Raw genomic sequence first — 17,498 nt, 5'->3', positions numbered from 1 at the left:
CGCTGTGAACACAAACGCACAAATGCATGCGCGAGACAAAAATCTTGAGGAATGTCTCTTCCAAAGGGTTAGAGGTGTATATGAAGAGATCGTCTCTTAATGGCGCGATTCTCAGGTTTGATGAAAAATTGAGTAAAGACTTGATTTACGACGCTAAAAGAGCGTATACAATGCTCTCAAGTTTTTATATAAAAACAGATAGCGATTGATCATTCCTTGAAATGCCAGCTGTAAAGAAATTTATGCTATAACCATGGACCTCAAAATGATAAACCCCCCGATTGACAGACAGAAGCAGGAATATTTTGTTTTTTATAGGAATATTTTTTAAGGATGGTGTAAATCAATTGACAAAAGTCTTCAAAGGTTTGAGAAATTAGTTAAAAAAAAGTTTTTCAATAATTGTATAACAATGTGGACAAATAAAGCAATAGTAATAATATTTTTTTTATTTATTTATTTTATTTATAATGATTAATATAATATTGTTAGCATAATGTTATTAATGATATGGAATTTCTGTTGTCTCTATGATAGTAAGTTGCATAAAAAATTATTTTATCTGTCACGGATTATTTTATCAATTTACAGTAGAAATGATTTATTCCTCCAATCAATCACTAATTATATGTTTTGTGATCTTGATCGGCAAGATATATAATTTAGAAGTACCAGAAATAAAACTCTATTCAAGATGGCTCGACCTTGAAATTATCAAGGATGAACGCGTTGTGAGATTAGTTTTCATTTGATTCGCATGTCAAATCTTCCCAAGCTACCTTTCTCATATGGAGGTGGCAGAACTCAACGGTTCAAATTTAAGCAACAAATAATTCAGTCAAGAATAATCTGTTAAACCGTAACCGATTGAGATGAAATAATTTGACTTGCAAAGTTTGCCCTACTTTGTGTGCAAAATTGCCAATTTCCCTTGGTGAGCTATTAAAATTTATAATTAATGTACAAGAAAAAATCCTGCTGAACTTTGAAAAAAAAATCCAGGCAAACGCGGCCGGGCTGATAAGCACATTCAACCAGAGCATCCTTTTCTCTTTGGTATTTTATTTATCGGAAGATACAAGCAGCAGCTTCAGCTAGCCTCTCATTTATTTAACAATGTTTGGCCCCAAGCGGGATTGCGGTTCTCTCTCTCAGTCAGTCAGCCAAGCTATAGAGGTCCCCGCAGCATTTTGCTCCTTGGAACGAACGTCTTCTCCTTCCTCTCGCGGCCGCTTGGCATTGTGCACATTAGCAGGTTGTTGTTCCCCGGTGTCCAATTTTGCAGGCATTCAAATCACCAGGGGGACTCTGACAGCCCGACCGACCGACTCTCTTGCACAACTCGCCCGCCATACATATTATATGAAACACGCGCCGTAATTTTTTGCCGTAATATCTTCCAGCTGCTGTCAGAGATATCGAATGAAATGTGTATCAGACGAGAGCGGCGTGATTTTTCACTTCTTGAAAATGTTATTGTTGTGGGAAATTTCATGAAGATCTAACCAAGGAATCGGCGCACGATGACCGTATGTGTTGTAGTAACAATGGAGAGAATTGGACCGCATTAAGTAAAGAAATTGCTCTTGAAATAATTTATAAAGAATTCAAATTAAATTCAAATTAAAAAAAAATCCTCAGACAGGTTGAACTGATTATTTTTTTAAAACAATAAATTTATCAAAAGGAAGACCATCTAGATTTTTCTACTGCTCTGCTACAATTTTTTATAAATAGAATTATTAAGATTTTATTTTATGCCAATCAGGAGAATTTTTTACAGGTATCTCTCGTTTTTCATAGAATTTACGAACAATAAGAATTCCAGCTTTTTAACGTGAAAAATTACCATAACAAAGCGACTTATTGTGCTATTTGTCACCAAACGCTTTAAGAATAATTTTTTAATTTTTTAAAAATAGCGTTATATCTTTGACGTTTTGCGTGAAATTTAATCTTTTTATCTAAACCATCTCACACGGTTTTTCTTTCAAAAAGTAGAATAAAAAACCTTGTGAAAAGCGTGACTTGGATTCCCCAAATACGACAAGCGAGGAATGCAGCGACCAATAAGCATGTAATAAATTTCCGGCATTTTTATAAATTCAAAAAAGACGATCGCATGCGAGATGTTGATCGTGCCAAGCTGGCGTCTCTCCTCCTCAGATGACCAGAGCCAGGGGCTGCGCATCTCTGAAAACAACAGAATGATCATTAAGACCAGCATAATAATCCTCGCGAGCTTCACGCAAAGTCCAAAAAGGGGAAAAGCTCCGAGAGGTGTTCTAGTTATTATATATATGTGTGCGAGTTTAAAAAATTCGTGTTGGTAGATTTATTATTATTTTTTTTCGAGTGAGGATGGATGTATATTATTGCCTATAGTAATCCTTTGGCGGATAACAATAAATGACTTGCAACATTTCGAAAATTCCACTTGAGGTCTGTGGAACATGGGCCGCGCGCTTTTATAACCTTCCACGCAGCGGCAGTTTGTATTATTCATATGCGATGGGGGCCGGTTTTTATTAGAGCAGCCACCGTTTAACGTTTTATGCTTTTTACTGCCTTCAATTAAAAATGCGGCCTGATTTTAAAACAGTTTTTACGGCGAAGCAATGAGGAAAAATTTGTTGCTTTTCTTTGTCTAAATTGAAGTATAAAAATAACAACACCATTAAGATTTTTGCTTTATAAAAAATTTAATTTCCATTTTGGTCGAGATCCTGATAGACCTTTTTTCACCTTTTAGGAATGATTCAAAAAACGATACTAAAAAGTTATTAAGACAATTATTGATAATTATATAAATAAACATTTAATTTTCATGATTACCATCAGATAAAATAAACAGGGTAACCTGCATGTCTTGTAATATTTTTTTTTTCAAATCATAGTATAAATTTTCTGATAATAAATGGCACAAAATTATCCACTTTCAACATTAAATTTGCCTTTGCCTAGTTTTCCAGGAGTTAAACAAAATTTTAATAATCCTGTTAAGAATAAACTTCTTAATCAATTCAATTCAGCAAAGAGAATTTCCCATTGAGATTATTAGCAAATGAATAAATTTCAGACCTGCACACATCCTTTTCACAAAAGATTTTATTCAACTATTCTATAGCAACGAAAATCACTTATTTCCTCTCTTTACAACCAACTAATCCTTGGATCAACGTAATTTACGACCTCTTTATTTGCTGGTAGATCGCCCAAATTGGCACTCTCTTAGTCTCGCCTGTCAATTTATCTCACGCCTCGCCTTGTTTTGCCGGCAAAAAGTGAAAAAGCCACATTTGATTGAAAAACACTCCTCTTGTTCTTTTCTTTGACGCCCACCTCTTTTGCGAATGTTAGTTATTATACGTGACCGCACGAGAACGTTTGCAACGATTCAACAGCTCACTGAAGGCCTGTAATTTTGTTGCAGAAAAATGCTGTAGGTGCGTGCGACCTTAAGCACTGACCTAGCGCACCATGACCACTGCAAGTCAGCACCCGCCCATCCCTGAATTCAGGGACGCCGATCACTACAGAGGCCCCCTCTCGGACCATGAGATCATCAGACCCAAACCAAGACGGTGAGTACAGACATTTATTTATTTAGTTGCAAATTTAGATCGTTGGAAAGGCCCACATTATTATTCTACTTGATTGAGAATGAATTTTTACTAATCTGATTAAAAATTATGGGAAACTAAATAGTTTTCATAAACAAAGTTTTTGATGATCATACAATTGCAATTTCAATTAGAAACTCGCTTTTTCAAAGACAAATACCTATTTTTAATTAATTTTCCTTGTTTTCTTTGGAAATAAGAAATTTTATAAATTTTAATGCTTAGTGTTTAGTTAGTTTTCTCTGGAGATTTTTTCTTTTTCAGAGAAATAACATAACCTATGGGATTTTGCTACTAAAATTTGAAACCAAATTTCATTTTTCACCAGACAGCTTTCTTGAATATATCAGTAGTTTTTCAAACATAAAAATGAAAAAAAATCTCATTTTTCCTTTCTCCTTTCTTAACTTTGCTTTTTATATTTACGTAATAACTTTTAAAATAAATTATAGTTCACAGCCGTGGTCTCAGGTTGCAAAGAGTGTGTCAGGGTAGCTGGAGCGAGGCGGTACCTGCCGGCTCCTGACTAAACTACCGGCTGTGAATTTTACTTCACCTGACAAGGAGTAAAAGGTGCTGTGGAGATTTCGCGTGATCTCGGCGCTCCACAGTCGCCAAGTTAGAATTTCAAGGAAGCTAATAAAAAGATTATTTATAGTTTTATTGTGAGTGACAAAGTATCCGGAGGCTACATGCGTTCAAAACAGACCCCAAGAATTAAATCTAGGCAAAAAAAAAAAAAAATGGGTTTCATCTGTAAAGAGGTAATGAAGTGGAATTTACACAGTTTTTTTAGTTTCATATTTAAAATAGAATTTTCCATTCTAGATAATTTTGCCTTTGAGATTGAAAGCAATGAAATTTTACCGTTGGCATTTTTATCAGCAAAAGAGATGAAAAAATTACCAAATAAAAATTTATTATGAATGAATATTTGGAACATTGTTTTCTAATTAAAATATCTTTTAAATAAGAAATGTTTCTGAAATAAAATAGCAAATAAACATAGAAAAATGGCCAGTAAAAGTCTTAAATACTATTATTTCTCATCATATATGAATTCCCAATAATAAATTAATATGCACGATAAAGGTTATACTATGTTCGCGCACTCTTTCGTGAGTGTTCCGATCCATAACCAGGAGGGAAAATCGTGATGCTCCGCTAATGATCCTGAGAACAATTTCCACTCTGTATAACCGGCATGCGCCTCTGTAAAAAAATTAATTTGCCAATCGCGTTTTCGAATGAATGGGCTGCACGAACGATCGCGTGGGCGTCTCTTCTTTTCAATAAAAGGTTTCACCGACTTACTATTTTTGAGCCATAATGCCCATAATGTATTAGCGTGTGAATGTTAACAGGTGTATTCCCATTCATTTCGGTGTCGAAGTTTATAATCCTGTCAAAGGTTGCGATCGCACGAAAAGGGAAACCTCTTTCGTGTCAACGTATCTCTGCGAGATTGTGAAGCTGCATCTGTTTGCTTAATCACCCATTTCCTTCCATTGTCGACAGCAACATTGTCGATGCACGACTCACGTCTCTCACGCGGCGGAATATGAAACGTCGCACCGGTTGCATATCAGCTAGGCGTGTCAGCAACCGTAGCGAAGCGAAAATTACACTATTTCGTTGGAAAGACATAAATTTGATAGTCAAGCTGGTTTTTATTTATTGTTCAGTGTGTTATTTCCTGACCATTTTTCGGCTAGTGTAACCGCAATCTTTTTTATATATATTTGCGGTTACTTTCATTGCGTTGCGTCTCTATTTACTCAAAATTCATCCTTGAAGGTCATAATACCAGATAAAATTAAAAAAAAAGTATGGCCAAAGCTAATCTAAAATTAAAATTTTATTCTAACTATAAAAATTACTCACAATTTTTATTTATTATTTATTTAATACAGCACATTTCAACTTAAAACCATAATAATTGATCGTGATCTCATTCTTAAATTTTCAGTAATATAATCAGATAGCACGATGTTTTAATTATTTATTTAACCTTACTGAAGAAAATAGTGACGAAATTAATGAAGTCCTTTTTATCTTATTTATTCTTCATTCTGATACATTTTTTAAATATCACAACATTTTACATCAAATTATTACATCAAAATAAAATTAAACGACTGAAATGATTATGCGCTCCTGATTTGGAAATGAACTCTTGGATTTAAATACCATGAAAATTCGATAATATGTTTTTTAACACTCATAAAAAAAATTAACTAGTAATTACTACAAAAAATTTTCATACAATTATTGCATTCTATTTTTTTAATAAAAAATCAAAAAGAAAAAGCGGGAAAAACGAAACAAATCAAAATTATTGTGGTAATTAGAAGATAAGAAGGGCTCTGGAGGTCATGTCTGTAAAATGGTATAAAACGATTTGAAGGATCATGCGCAATTATTGGTACACAATCAAAGTTCCACAGAACAAATAAGCTGATTCAGCGTTTGTTGTGTCAATTATATTTGATAAATGTCTGACTTAAACGCATATAGAAAAACACAGGGAACAAAGATAAAATCTTCAAATAGAAACGCACCAAGAACAAATAACAAATAAGCAAACTCTCAATATACCAAACTATTTTATTTAATCTCTCGGTGCAGACCACAGTTATGCTCAAATCGAACAAGAATATAACAGACTTGGTGGTTTATAGCGTTTATATTGCGTCGAAGTACAGCACGTGTATAATAACATTTTGACTTCTGGATGTACACAGAAGAATAAATTACATTTCGAACTCTCGCATATAATTGGAGTTGGCGACCACAATAATGAGAAATCCGATGTGAAAATGAAATAAATATACGAGCCTGCAGTTTTGCGTCCTTGGGTCTTGTGTTTGAGTTATGATTACATACCACGGTTGTATAATTTATAATTCAAAACGATAATAAAACTCTCGGCAATTTAAGACGAGAGAAACTCTTGCATTATAAAAATGTACATCCCCAGTGAATTATTTACAGCCGTGTTTTTTCCAAACCAGTAAAGATTGCCATCTTTTGATTCTGCTTGATTTAGGATTATTTGAGTTTTGCTGAGGATAAATATTTATACCCTCTGTGCTGCATATTGTGCAAAAGGTATACATAACAGTAAAACCTTTACGACTTCTTAAATCTCCATTTTCAGAGGCAGGTCAGTTATACTCCAGCGATTTTTTAAAGAGACGGAAATAAATTCGCGCAAATTTATTTGTATTGACTTCCTACTTTCGGCGCTCTTGCTGTCAAATTTAACGGTTAAATGCGGCCGTATGTTGCGAAAGGATTTATTGTACACACATATTTTCCCTGCTTCATAAAATACGATGAGGCTCATGCAGATGGATTGCATTTCACGCCAACGTGGGCAGATAAATTTATTAAGCTTGTTTATAAATTCAATTGCCAACGGAGCGTGTTTAATTAGAGGCGGCAATTAACTGTTGCGCTAAGGTGCAAGGTTTGTTATTAAATTCTTCATAATTGTGTGTTGTGTGCACTTTTTGATCCCGGTGGTAAGATGTATTGCATTATTTGAACACATTAAATAATTTGTCAATTTATAAATAATATCAAAAGAAGTGGCGTAGTAAAAACAGTAATTTGCTTATTGAATAAAATGAATTGTGTTTATAACATTTCGTATAACAACAATAACATTTTTTAAATTAAATTGCTCTTTAACACAACCTTACAGTTACTTAGAATTATTTAGTCACTTTAATTATTTTATTACAATAAGGTTGTGTTATTAAATATAATTTATAAATTATTTGAATAACAAAATAATATATCAATATTATTGACAAATATATTATTCCAAAATATTTATATTATTAAAATAAATTCTGTGTCTGCATATGGAAGTATAATTATACAACGTGCATTAACGCATTTTAATCTTTCATCAGAATGTGCAAAATTTTAATTTAATTCCGATTGATATATTGAAAAAACACGTAGAGAATCCAATAGATGTATCAAAATTTTCATTGAAATTTTTTTTATAACTTTCAATATGAATCCAATTTTGTTTATAATTTTGAATGGTGATTGATTTCATATATTGTATTCAAACACAATAAAAAGCTATTATTTTTACCATTATTGATACTTAGCAAATAAATTTTAACTTGAATTAATTAATTAATTTAATTGTTCTAAATCTTGAAACTCGTCGGGGCTTCATATTCATTTCGTCTTTCAAATTCCTAAAGTGGAACTTGCCTTGATATATGCACTGGCAATTACGTGGCCATAATATTAATTGCATTGATGCATATCTACTTGTTCACACAGCACAGGAGGCAAAAAATTTTGTGCAATCGCTGCCCCCACAAAATTAAAAAAGTAATTTCACTCGCAGCATTTGACAACAGCGCCAGTGAGTCGGAATAAAAAGCAAAAGTTCGCGCTCCCTAGGAAAGGAAAAACATTCCATCGCAGATGAACTCTCCCAGCACGGCCATTGTTCCGCCGCCGAGCGCGCAATGATTCCTATTTTGCAAGCCTTTGTATTTTGATACCGCCGGATAATTAAATTGTTAATTGCGCTGCACAAACTTGTGCACCGCTAAATTATAGCTGCGCGCAGTTTCGTATGCATCCGAGCACGGCGCGCTTCAGTGAAAGTTTATGAGCGAATTCACACCATTGAACATTGTCTCCCTGACTTTACGCGGTGGCGAGTGGATTCGAGTCAGTCCGAGCCAAATGGTGAAGAAGAAAGGCGGCGCGTCCGACGACGCAACCGACGAGTTCGTCCTCTGGGCCCCGAACCGAGGCCCTAGCAAGCCCAACCGCGTCCGGCCCATGTGGGCCACCACGGGACACCGCCAACGAAGGCTTTGGACGGGCATGAAACATTTCAACGCCAGTTTTTGGACGGGCGACGATCGGTTTTCCGAGAGCCATGTGATCACTGGTGAGAGATCCTAAAAAGACAATTTTATTGCCACACCACAAAATATTTATTTTTAATTTTTTTCCAATAAAATTGATGCAAAAGATTTCAAGACGAATTAAATATTTAAAAATATTGATATAGCAATGCTCATGAGACGAAATTGTTTTCATTTTGTGCCCCAAATATTAGAATGTAGACAGTGTCAAATTAAGTCTACAAAAATTGAAGTTAAATTTTCCAATAATTAATATAATCTTTACTATTGTTGAAAAGACTTGACTTGACTATTTCATTAAGGAGACCTTAAACCATCATTTCTGCTTAATTGCATTGATACCAACATATTAATTACTTCAGTCAAGTTTTAATGACAGTTCCACTTCCTTGATTTTTTGCCTACTGAAGTCGTCTTATTTACATGACCCTTTGATTTAAGAGGTTAAAACTACATGATTTAACTTAATATTAAAAGGAATCATTATTGCGCGATAAAATTTTGCAAACTCATTACGCGCCGTAATAGAATTTCTTATTTCAAAGCATGTCCAATTATCACCGTGATTATTGATTTAAAAGTGAATCCAATGCATCGTTAACAAGTTCTTTCACGTCAGTTTTTTCATCAGACCCAACCAGCTGTGTCGTTTTCTCTAAATGAGATTCAATTGGAGATGAAAGTTAAATAATGAAACTTTTATTGTTTTCTCAAAAATTTGCATGAACTATTTGCAAATGAAATAAATTTAATTCAATTCACAAAAATGAAATTAAAAAACTTAGATCTCTCATTCAGTGGTTATACTTTTTCTCCTTTATAATTCAGGCAGCGAATGGCTGTCGCAGCAGCAGCACCACGCACATTCATCAGTAAAATGTGACCTAAACAACAATGATTATCGGAAACAAGCGAAACGAAGCCCATCTCCTCCTAATACATCCAAAGCAATTTCCCTTGCGGATCAGCCAAACGAAGCAAAAAAAGATGAAGTCGAGCCATCGATTGTTGGAAAGGAAGAAAAGGAAGAGGAAAACAAAGAGCAGAAACGATTGATGCAGACGATGACCATCAGCAGAAGAGTGCACGAAGCGTTTCAGTTCAAACTGAAGGACGTTTACAAACGAGGGGTTGGGGACGCCGACGAAAACTGCATCAGGTGAGATCGGGAACGAGTTAAAGTTCTGGAGATTTATTATCAAAGGCTCTTCGAATTTGGTATTCTAGTTTTTAGCAATACGGATTGAGATTAATTTTGCAGAGTTGCAAATTAGACTTCTTATTTAATCCATCATCAACTTTTAATGATGGCGTCAATGTTCTTCTAGTAAGATTTTAAATATAACATTTTTGATAATCAAAACATTGAAAGTAGACAGGTATTATAATTATTCAATGATTCTGCAAGCTTAAATTAAACAAAAATATCATTAACAATCTAAAAACAAATTAATTTACACTTTGAAAAAAAACTGTGAAAAAATTTACAAATAATAAACAACGATGAATATAATAAAAACATTAAAATTTTAAAAATATAGATTTGCAAAATCAGGTAGGATCTACATTTTTAAAAATTAAATTTTTAAATTAAAATAATAAAATATACATCCTGCAGGAAATCACCAATATAAAGATATCCATCAGGGTTCAAGGGGAATTATTTGTTAAATTCTCGGCTTTTGGGCAGGTTGATGAATTGCTCAAATATATCCCAGCAGGTATATATTTAGGAAAACTAACAATGCGTGCGTGTGGGAGGCCACCTAGAAAAGACTAAAGTGTTAACCACACAAATTTATTGCCCTGACCTGCACGCAGGACACACACACGCGGCGGTGCAGGTTCAGAGGAGAGGCGCCTGATTTATCGCTCGTCTGATTTTCTCAAAGTCTTGTTTTTACGTGTTTTTTGACGGAGCACAGCTTTCTTACGGAGATTATCTCGAGCGACGATTAATTCCGTGCTGGAAATTAATGACCGAGCGCTGCTGTAATTAATTAGAGCTCTAGGCAGAGCATGCGGATTTTTCTATAACAGTTCCGAGAGGAAGATAAAGCCAACGAACTCGCCCAGGAATTGAACTGCAGTGGACTAATTTTGAGTGATTTTTTTTTTAATTGTCCGTAGCTTCACCGCATAATAATAATTGACTTGACGCTGAAGCGTTTCCTAGAAATAAATTAAGCAATCTCTTGACCATGGCGTGAACCAACTTTTCTCGCTCACAATCAGTTTTTTTACTCATCTTCTTTTCTTTTATCTTGATATGTTTAAATAAAAAAATCATGATTTAACATTTATTTTATAGAAATAAATTCATTTCCAAAAATACAGGCTCCAAAATTGATCATTTAATTTTCACTTGAGAATTAATAGAAAGTCAATTCATGTGGTCAATTTTGAACCTAAAATGCAATAATTTAATTATTTCTGTCCATATTTAAGTAAAATAATCTCCTTTTCTATCTACAATTTTTTTTTAATTTTTCACTGAAAATTTAATTTACTTTATTTCTTTCTTAAAACGATTATTGAAAATTTCTTTCTCTTTAAACATTCTCTTCAATTTTCTGTCTATAATAAAAAGTATAAAAACACATTTTTGTTTTATAGAGACTGAAATAAAAAATTATATTCTACTGCAATTCCATCTCATTTTTATTTCTAAAAATAATGAAATACATATTTTTCTAGGTAAAATAGCCAATTTATACCATTAATTTCTGATATGATTTCAGAAATTTGAAAAATTAAATTTATGAATTTCTGATTATCAGGCCCGGTGACTTTGCACGCACTGTGGTGCCCAACAACTGCGAGCCTCCGCGTCTTTCTTTGGTGCCGTCACCGCCCGGAGCCCCGGGGGCCCCAGGAGTGCCCCGAGGCCCGGTGGACCCCCAGGCCGTGCCGGTGCTCAAGACTCGCGTCTCGCCCGCTTCCAGGGTGGAGACGGCCGGACCTCAGGGGCCGCCTGCCAAGTACACGCCCACCAGGGACCTCGGCGGACAGGTAGGAATTTTAATTTGCTTTAATAGAGAGGCCTTTCTTCTCAATAATAGACTCATTGTTACCAACCACACTTGACACACAAAAACGCACGTGCATTGCGTTCCAAGAGAATAATAATTGAGATGAATCGTTCTTTTGTATATAATATGGTCAGCAGGAAAGATTTTTAATTATACCCAGGCGTGGGTAGCTCTAAGTCGACCATAACCCTTTCCAGCCGTGCGTGTAATCAGGCAATTCCAGTGCTGCTTTTGTGTCTGGCAGGTTTTTGTTAATGTAAATGAGAATTTCTTTATAATAAATGGCTGGAATTATATTTGCGTAACATTCCTATGAATTTTCAGACGAAAAGTAATTTCACTTTTTTTTTTTAATTTGGAACTCTTTGTTTGGCGGTCACACGGCCCACATTATTTTAATTCCAAGCGACGCATCTCTTGCTTAATTAGCAGTTAATTGTGCATACCGGAAGAAGTGTCCGAGCGTCGCGATGGAGTTCAACGAACCAAATCCAAATGCCCGACGGCCAGATGAAAATCGCGCACAATCCGCGACACAATAAATTATGAGCGCGCGCACACTCTAGAATAAGGAGAGAGAGAAACAGCATCATTGCTGGGTATATGTGAGGATTATGTACGCACACTATTATACCTGTAACTGCTACGAGCGGCTACGAGCACACTTACGTACAGGACCATCTAAATTTGGGTCTTAATGTAAGGAAATTTAAATTCACTTTTACTTACTTAATATTTTATTATTAAAAATATTTATGTATAAATCCAATTAGCTTCTTTGGTAAATTTAAGTTCATGACCTAATTTCACTCCTCATTAAAAAATCATTGTTCAAATTTTACCTCCAAACTAACCTAAATCAACCAAAATCACTTACGTTAAACAAGCGATTATTTTGCCAAAAAACCTCTAAATGGTTCAAAGCACTATTTTAATTAAAAAAAAAACTGCAATTCAAAATGCTGAAACTTAAAAAATCCATCTGTTGATTTTTAAAGTTCATTTAATAGGAGTAAATTCAAATTGCTTTGGGGAAAAATTATTTGATTTGAAGCCCCTGGTAAAGAGGGTTCGGTCATACACTCGGCCACTCATTGTGCAGCCGAGGAGCCGATTCAGGTTTGGGTTAGGGGTCTGCTCAGCCAGGCTGCGTAGGCTTGGCTCGGCGGCCAGACTGCTGCTTCTTTTTTAGCTGGCGAGAGCGGCAGGTAGATATTTTCTTTGCCTGCGACCTTCAATACACAACCGACATGCAGGCTCTCTTTTTATGTGAGCGCGAGAGAAGTGAGAAAGAGACGCTGCCGGGCCAACTTGTGTACTTCTCCTCGCCTGGGTCCCTCTTTAGTTAGGAAGACCTGCGCCTGCCTGCCCGCCGCCCCAAGCCAAGTTCTTTGCTTTTAGTCCATGTGTTGCTCTCGCCGAGAGACGAACCACGCTCGCATCTCCCGTTCGCTCTTCTTTTCCGAGGGTCGAAAGTTTTTGATAGATTTCGGCAAATTTGGTGCTTGGGAACTAACTCTCGAGAGGAGATATCGACGCCGGCATCTGCTGTTTTTCAGGAGGAAATTTTTAGAAGGTACGATTGAGTGTTTTCTGGCGTTATTTTGCACGTTTTCCTCGTTTTTAATAGATTCCGGACTATCTTTAATTAGTTTAATTCAATATTTTGCGACTCCCTTAAGAGAAAAGTTTGAAAATATTTTTAGATTTGGAGCAAAATTTCCGGTTGTGAAAGAAATTTAAAATTTTAAATGCTTAATATATTAAATATATAATAATAAAAATAATCAAACGTATATTTTAAAATTTTAAAAATATACTTTTCATTATTTAAGGACTGCTGATCGATATTATTTCTTAAAATAGCACAGTTTGCTGAAAACAATTGCAAGGAAAATTTGGGCGAGAAGAAAAGCTAGATTTTTTTTTCAAACTCGTCCTTTAAAGGAGCTTTATCGACTGCAAAGTCAAAATCAAGAAAAACAAATATAATTAAAGAATAGCCTGAGTTGATATGATTGAGAGTCACTCATTAGAAAAGAAAGCTAGGGCAATTGACAATTGTATGAAATATTCTTGCTAATTTAAATGTTTTCCTTTCCTTTCGCATTTGCAGCAAACGATACAAATAATTTTTTTAATTACATGTTATTTAATTTTTAAAAAGGGATATATAATACTGATTTATGCAAACCAAAAGTAAGAATGAAATGAAATTCAAAGTAATAAAGTTCTTACAGTTAAAATAACATTAAAATAATTTTTTTTCTAAAATTCATCATTTTCGTTTTAAATTTTGATTTTAATAATAAATTAAACACGTACCAACTCAGAGACAAAAATAAAATTAAAATCTTTAATCAAGTTTCAATATGCTGCGATTAATTTTTTCGGGATTTATCCCACCTAAGCAGCCGGTTGTTCCAAACATGGCCTTCGCCAGGCAGTGTTTTCAAAAGTTCAAGACCAAAAGGGTCTTTGGAATGCGAATCTGTGCAGCTTTTTTCCTCACCACTCGACTGCTGGCTGGCAGTGTGTGTGTTTTTCAGCGCAGTGGCAAAAGAGGATTTCTGCTAGCGAATCTTGTTTTGCTTGGCCGCTGAAAAACAGGTCGATCAAAGAGCGAACGTGCGGAGTCTGCTGAAAATGTAAAACAAGACTTTTGTTGATGATGGTGTTGATCCTCTCTCTGCTGCTAAATGCAAATATCAGAATTGTCCGACTCTCCGTCGCGACTTGATGAATGGTTTTCGCGTATCTTTATCGGTGCTGATTGACATGGAAATGAATTGTATTGGCGCGCAAGAAAAAAAGGGCGTCTTCGGCTCGCCTGGGAACTCTCCTTGCGCGCTAAAATATTAAAAAGATGATAACCCAGCCGAATCTAATTATCGCGTAGCTCATTTTTCTTGTAGCAGGGGCGGATTATTAATTGTCTCATTATTTTGCGACGCCCATTTATCATTCTTGTCGGACGCTGACGCTACTTTTACTGTTGAATTTATTTTAGCAAAACTTTTATTTGTAAATTATGAAATAACTAAATTATTTATTTATTTAATTTTTTTTAATAAATGAATCATATAAAGTGCTTTGACTTATTACAATATTAATTAAGAATAAACGTTTTTATTTAATTTTTTACTCTTCTTGATGTACGTTATATAAAATATTTTAATGAGGGAAAATGAAATTTTGCAATGACCAAAATTAAATAAATTTTGAAGCTTTCATTAAAAATATTACTGTGTCAAACTCGACCATAATCTGAGAGGTTCATGTATCTTTATATAATTCCAAAATTTAAAAATTACACATAAATATAACACAAATACTAAATCTGATATTAATCTACTGCTGCTACTGAATTGGGGTTAAATATCTTAGGAGCAATGACGAAAAAGAGAAAAAACCTTTCTTATAATTTTCCTTTTTGCTTCTGGCCATTTTTTGTACGTTCGGTGCCTCGCCTGCGTACAGTAATTACCGAGAACTCTGCGCGCTCTGCTTTTCTTTTCCTCCCGAAAATCATCACGCTCCTCTCGGCTCTCAGTCGCCGCCGGCACTCGCCCAACAGAGAGAGTAAAAAACTCTCCGAAATTAATCCCCACCGTCATATCAAAAGCATTCATTTGTGTGATCGCGCGTCGTATAAATTTTTATGGACGCTCTCGATTCTTGTGGATGTGACGCACGCGATCTCCAGCCGAAAAGTTGCATTCTCACAGAATTCACGCATGCAACTTGAAGATTTTTTTTCTCAATCTCGCGAGAGCGCCAGACTAATAAAGCTCATGTTTATTCATCGACGCAGAGGAATTAGTGTGGAATGATGTTGGCCATCAACGGGCGAGTCCGAGAGGCTGGTTTCACTTTTCGGAAAAATAATTTCCAACGGCCGCGGTTAAATTGCGTGGACTGATGAGAAGGAGATTGGTGGCCATTAATAAAAAAACCTTGAAAAAACAACAGTAATAATCAAATAAAAATAATTTAATGTGTTTTATTTTAATATTAAAAAAAGTCTCTTCGTCGTGGGAAGTAAAAAATAAAAATTGTCTTGTTTTTTTAGCAAAGATGATGCTCAAGTTCACTGTAACATGCAATTTGAAAATTACCCTAATTCTAAAACTATCTTGTAATGATCAGCACTTCAACGATCTGAATCGTAATAGTGTGTAATGAAATATGAAGCGAATAATTACACGCTTAAATTGTTAAAAGGACTGTTTAAATTTGAATTTAATTTCACTCCATCTTTGCAATTATTATTTTTTGCTTCATTTTAAAAGACATTAGCCAAAATTTTGATATAATTACTACAGACCTGCTGGTATAGCTGACGCTTCCAATAAGATTTAAAAAAAAATATATAATTAAAAAACAAATTATCAAATAATTTAATAAACACTCTAAAATATTTCAAATTCTTTCGGCGTTTTTTCTCTTCTTAAAAAATTCTAAATTGAATAATTGGTCAGCAGCCAGAAATTGAGCAACCCTGTTTTTTTTTCAATTTTCTTTGTGGCCAGCGTGACTGTGGGTATTTAACATAACTTCCTCTCTCGATCTGCTGGAATTCGATCCCTCCAAATCTCCACCCATCGGCCAGTCTTTTATTCCTTTATTCTTGTTAGCCGGCCGATAACAAAATGAATGAGCCCCGTGGATTGGAAAGCATTTTAATTAAAACCAGCCTACCTGCTCCCAACATAAAACGATTCCTTTTCCATTTGTAAAAGCAATTTACGACTGCCTTTCCTCCTCCCTGAACCCTTTTATTGTTAAAGCAGTAGCCCTCATCCCTCTCCCAAGCAAGAAAGAATACGCCCTCAGCCCCTATACAGAACTTCTTCGAAGGGCACAGGCAACCTCATATAAATCGTATTGTGTGAAACCTGTTGAGCGGTGGAGGAAAATTTTCACGCTTGGAAGACACAAATGAAAAATGGAAATTTCACGCTCAAAACTTTGTGGAAATTTCAAAGCTCTCATCCTATCTAAATAGTAAAAGAATGTTGTGCCCAGTATTTAGAAATGAAATTTTATGAGTTTGAATAGGAAATTTGCAATGCTTTCTAAACGGAAGAAAAACGCATAAAAATAAACAAAGTTAAATTATAAACCTTTTGTGTGCGATTTGAAAGTTCAAATATATATTTAATTTAGATAAAAAGGAGCGCTTTGTGTGGTACTGCACTTGAATGAGGTGAGCTGTTTTTTTCGATTTCACTGCTCTCTTGTCAATTATATAAAATGAGTGAATCGCGTAAGAAACAAGTAAAATCGCAAGAGAAATAAAGCCCGGCAAAAAGCAGCTTTCTGCGCCAGAGCGTTGCATTATTCAATTTGGCCTGTCCGCGGCACTTGCTCGCCAGGCGGTCGTTTTTTTTTTATTTCTGCGTCCATTTAGATGTGCACCAGCTGGGGAGCAATATACACAAGTGCACCGATTGGACCGGCGGGTTTTATTCTTTGTGTGGCGCGGAGCAGACCGACCGGCCACTCGATTTAATCACGAGTGCACGAGCCATAAAATATTATTAACACACACTTGGCAAAACGTAAGCACTCCTCGTGCTGCACCAATTGAGTTTGGCGAGATCAAATCTTTAGCGCAGGAAAATAGGTAGTTTTAAGTTTTGCAGAACAAATTTATATTATTCTTAAGTTTCTTAAGGTATTGCGCTCGATTTAAATATATGGAATGTGATATATTTGACTAAAATTACAGTATTCTTGCCAGTTATAATAAAGAAAAAAAAACAACTATTGTGGACAAAAATAAAAACATAATATGGAACTGTATTAATGAATGTTATACTATACAATCATTTATGGATCAATTAACAAAGGCTTTTGTTAAACTAAAAAGAAATTTCTGCATTCAATCATTTAAGCTTTAACCTTTTTTGAAACTAAGCTTGCAA

At 34.9% G+C, this 17,498-nt stretch overlaps 1 protein-coding gene across 4 annotated transcripts in view; it reads left to right on the top strand.

Moving 5' to 3' along the window:
* LOC132203520 (ankyrin repeat and BTB/POZ domain-containing protein 2) overlaps nt 1-17,498 on the top strand; it is a 45,906-nt gene that overhangs the window by 12,252 nt on the left and 16,156 nt on the right. For 2 of the 4 annotated variants that reach the window (XM_059631345.1, XM_059631343.1), the window contains exons 1-3: nt 8,344-8,559; nt 9,365-9,695; nt 11,317-11,548. In XM_059631345.1, coding sequence (XP_059487328.1) covers nt 8,349-8,559; nt 9,365-9,695; nt 11,317-11,548 — 774 coding nt within the window. In that variant the 5' untranslated portion in view covers nt 8,344-8,348. Of the gene's footprint in view, nt 1-3,433; nt 3,585-8,343; nt 8,560-9,364; nt 9,696-11,316; nt 11,549-12,973; nt 13,145-17,498 lie in introns of those variants that run through there. The other 2 variants (XM_059631346.1, XM_059631347.1) reach the window with 2 other exon arrangements.

The sequence above is a fragment of the Neocloeon triangulifer genome, unplaced genomic scaffold (genome assembly GCF_031216515.1).
Source record: "Neocloeon triangulifer isolate White Clay Creek 2 clone unplaced genomic scaffold, ASM3121651v1 ptg000017l, whole genome shotgun sequence".
NCBI lineage: Eukaryota > Metazoa > Arthropoda > Insecta > Ephemeroptera > Baetidae > Neocloeon > Neocloeon triangulifer.
This window is presented reverse-complemented; position numbering and strand designations above follow the sequence as displayed.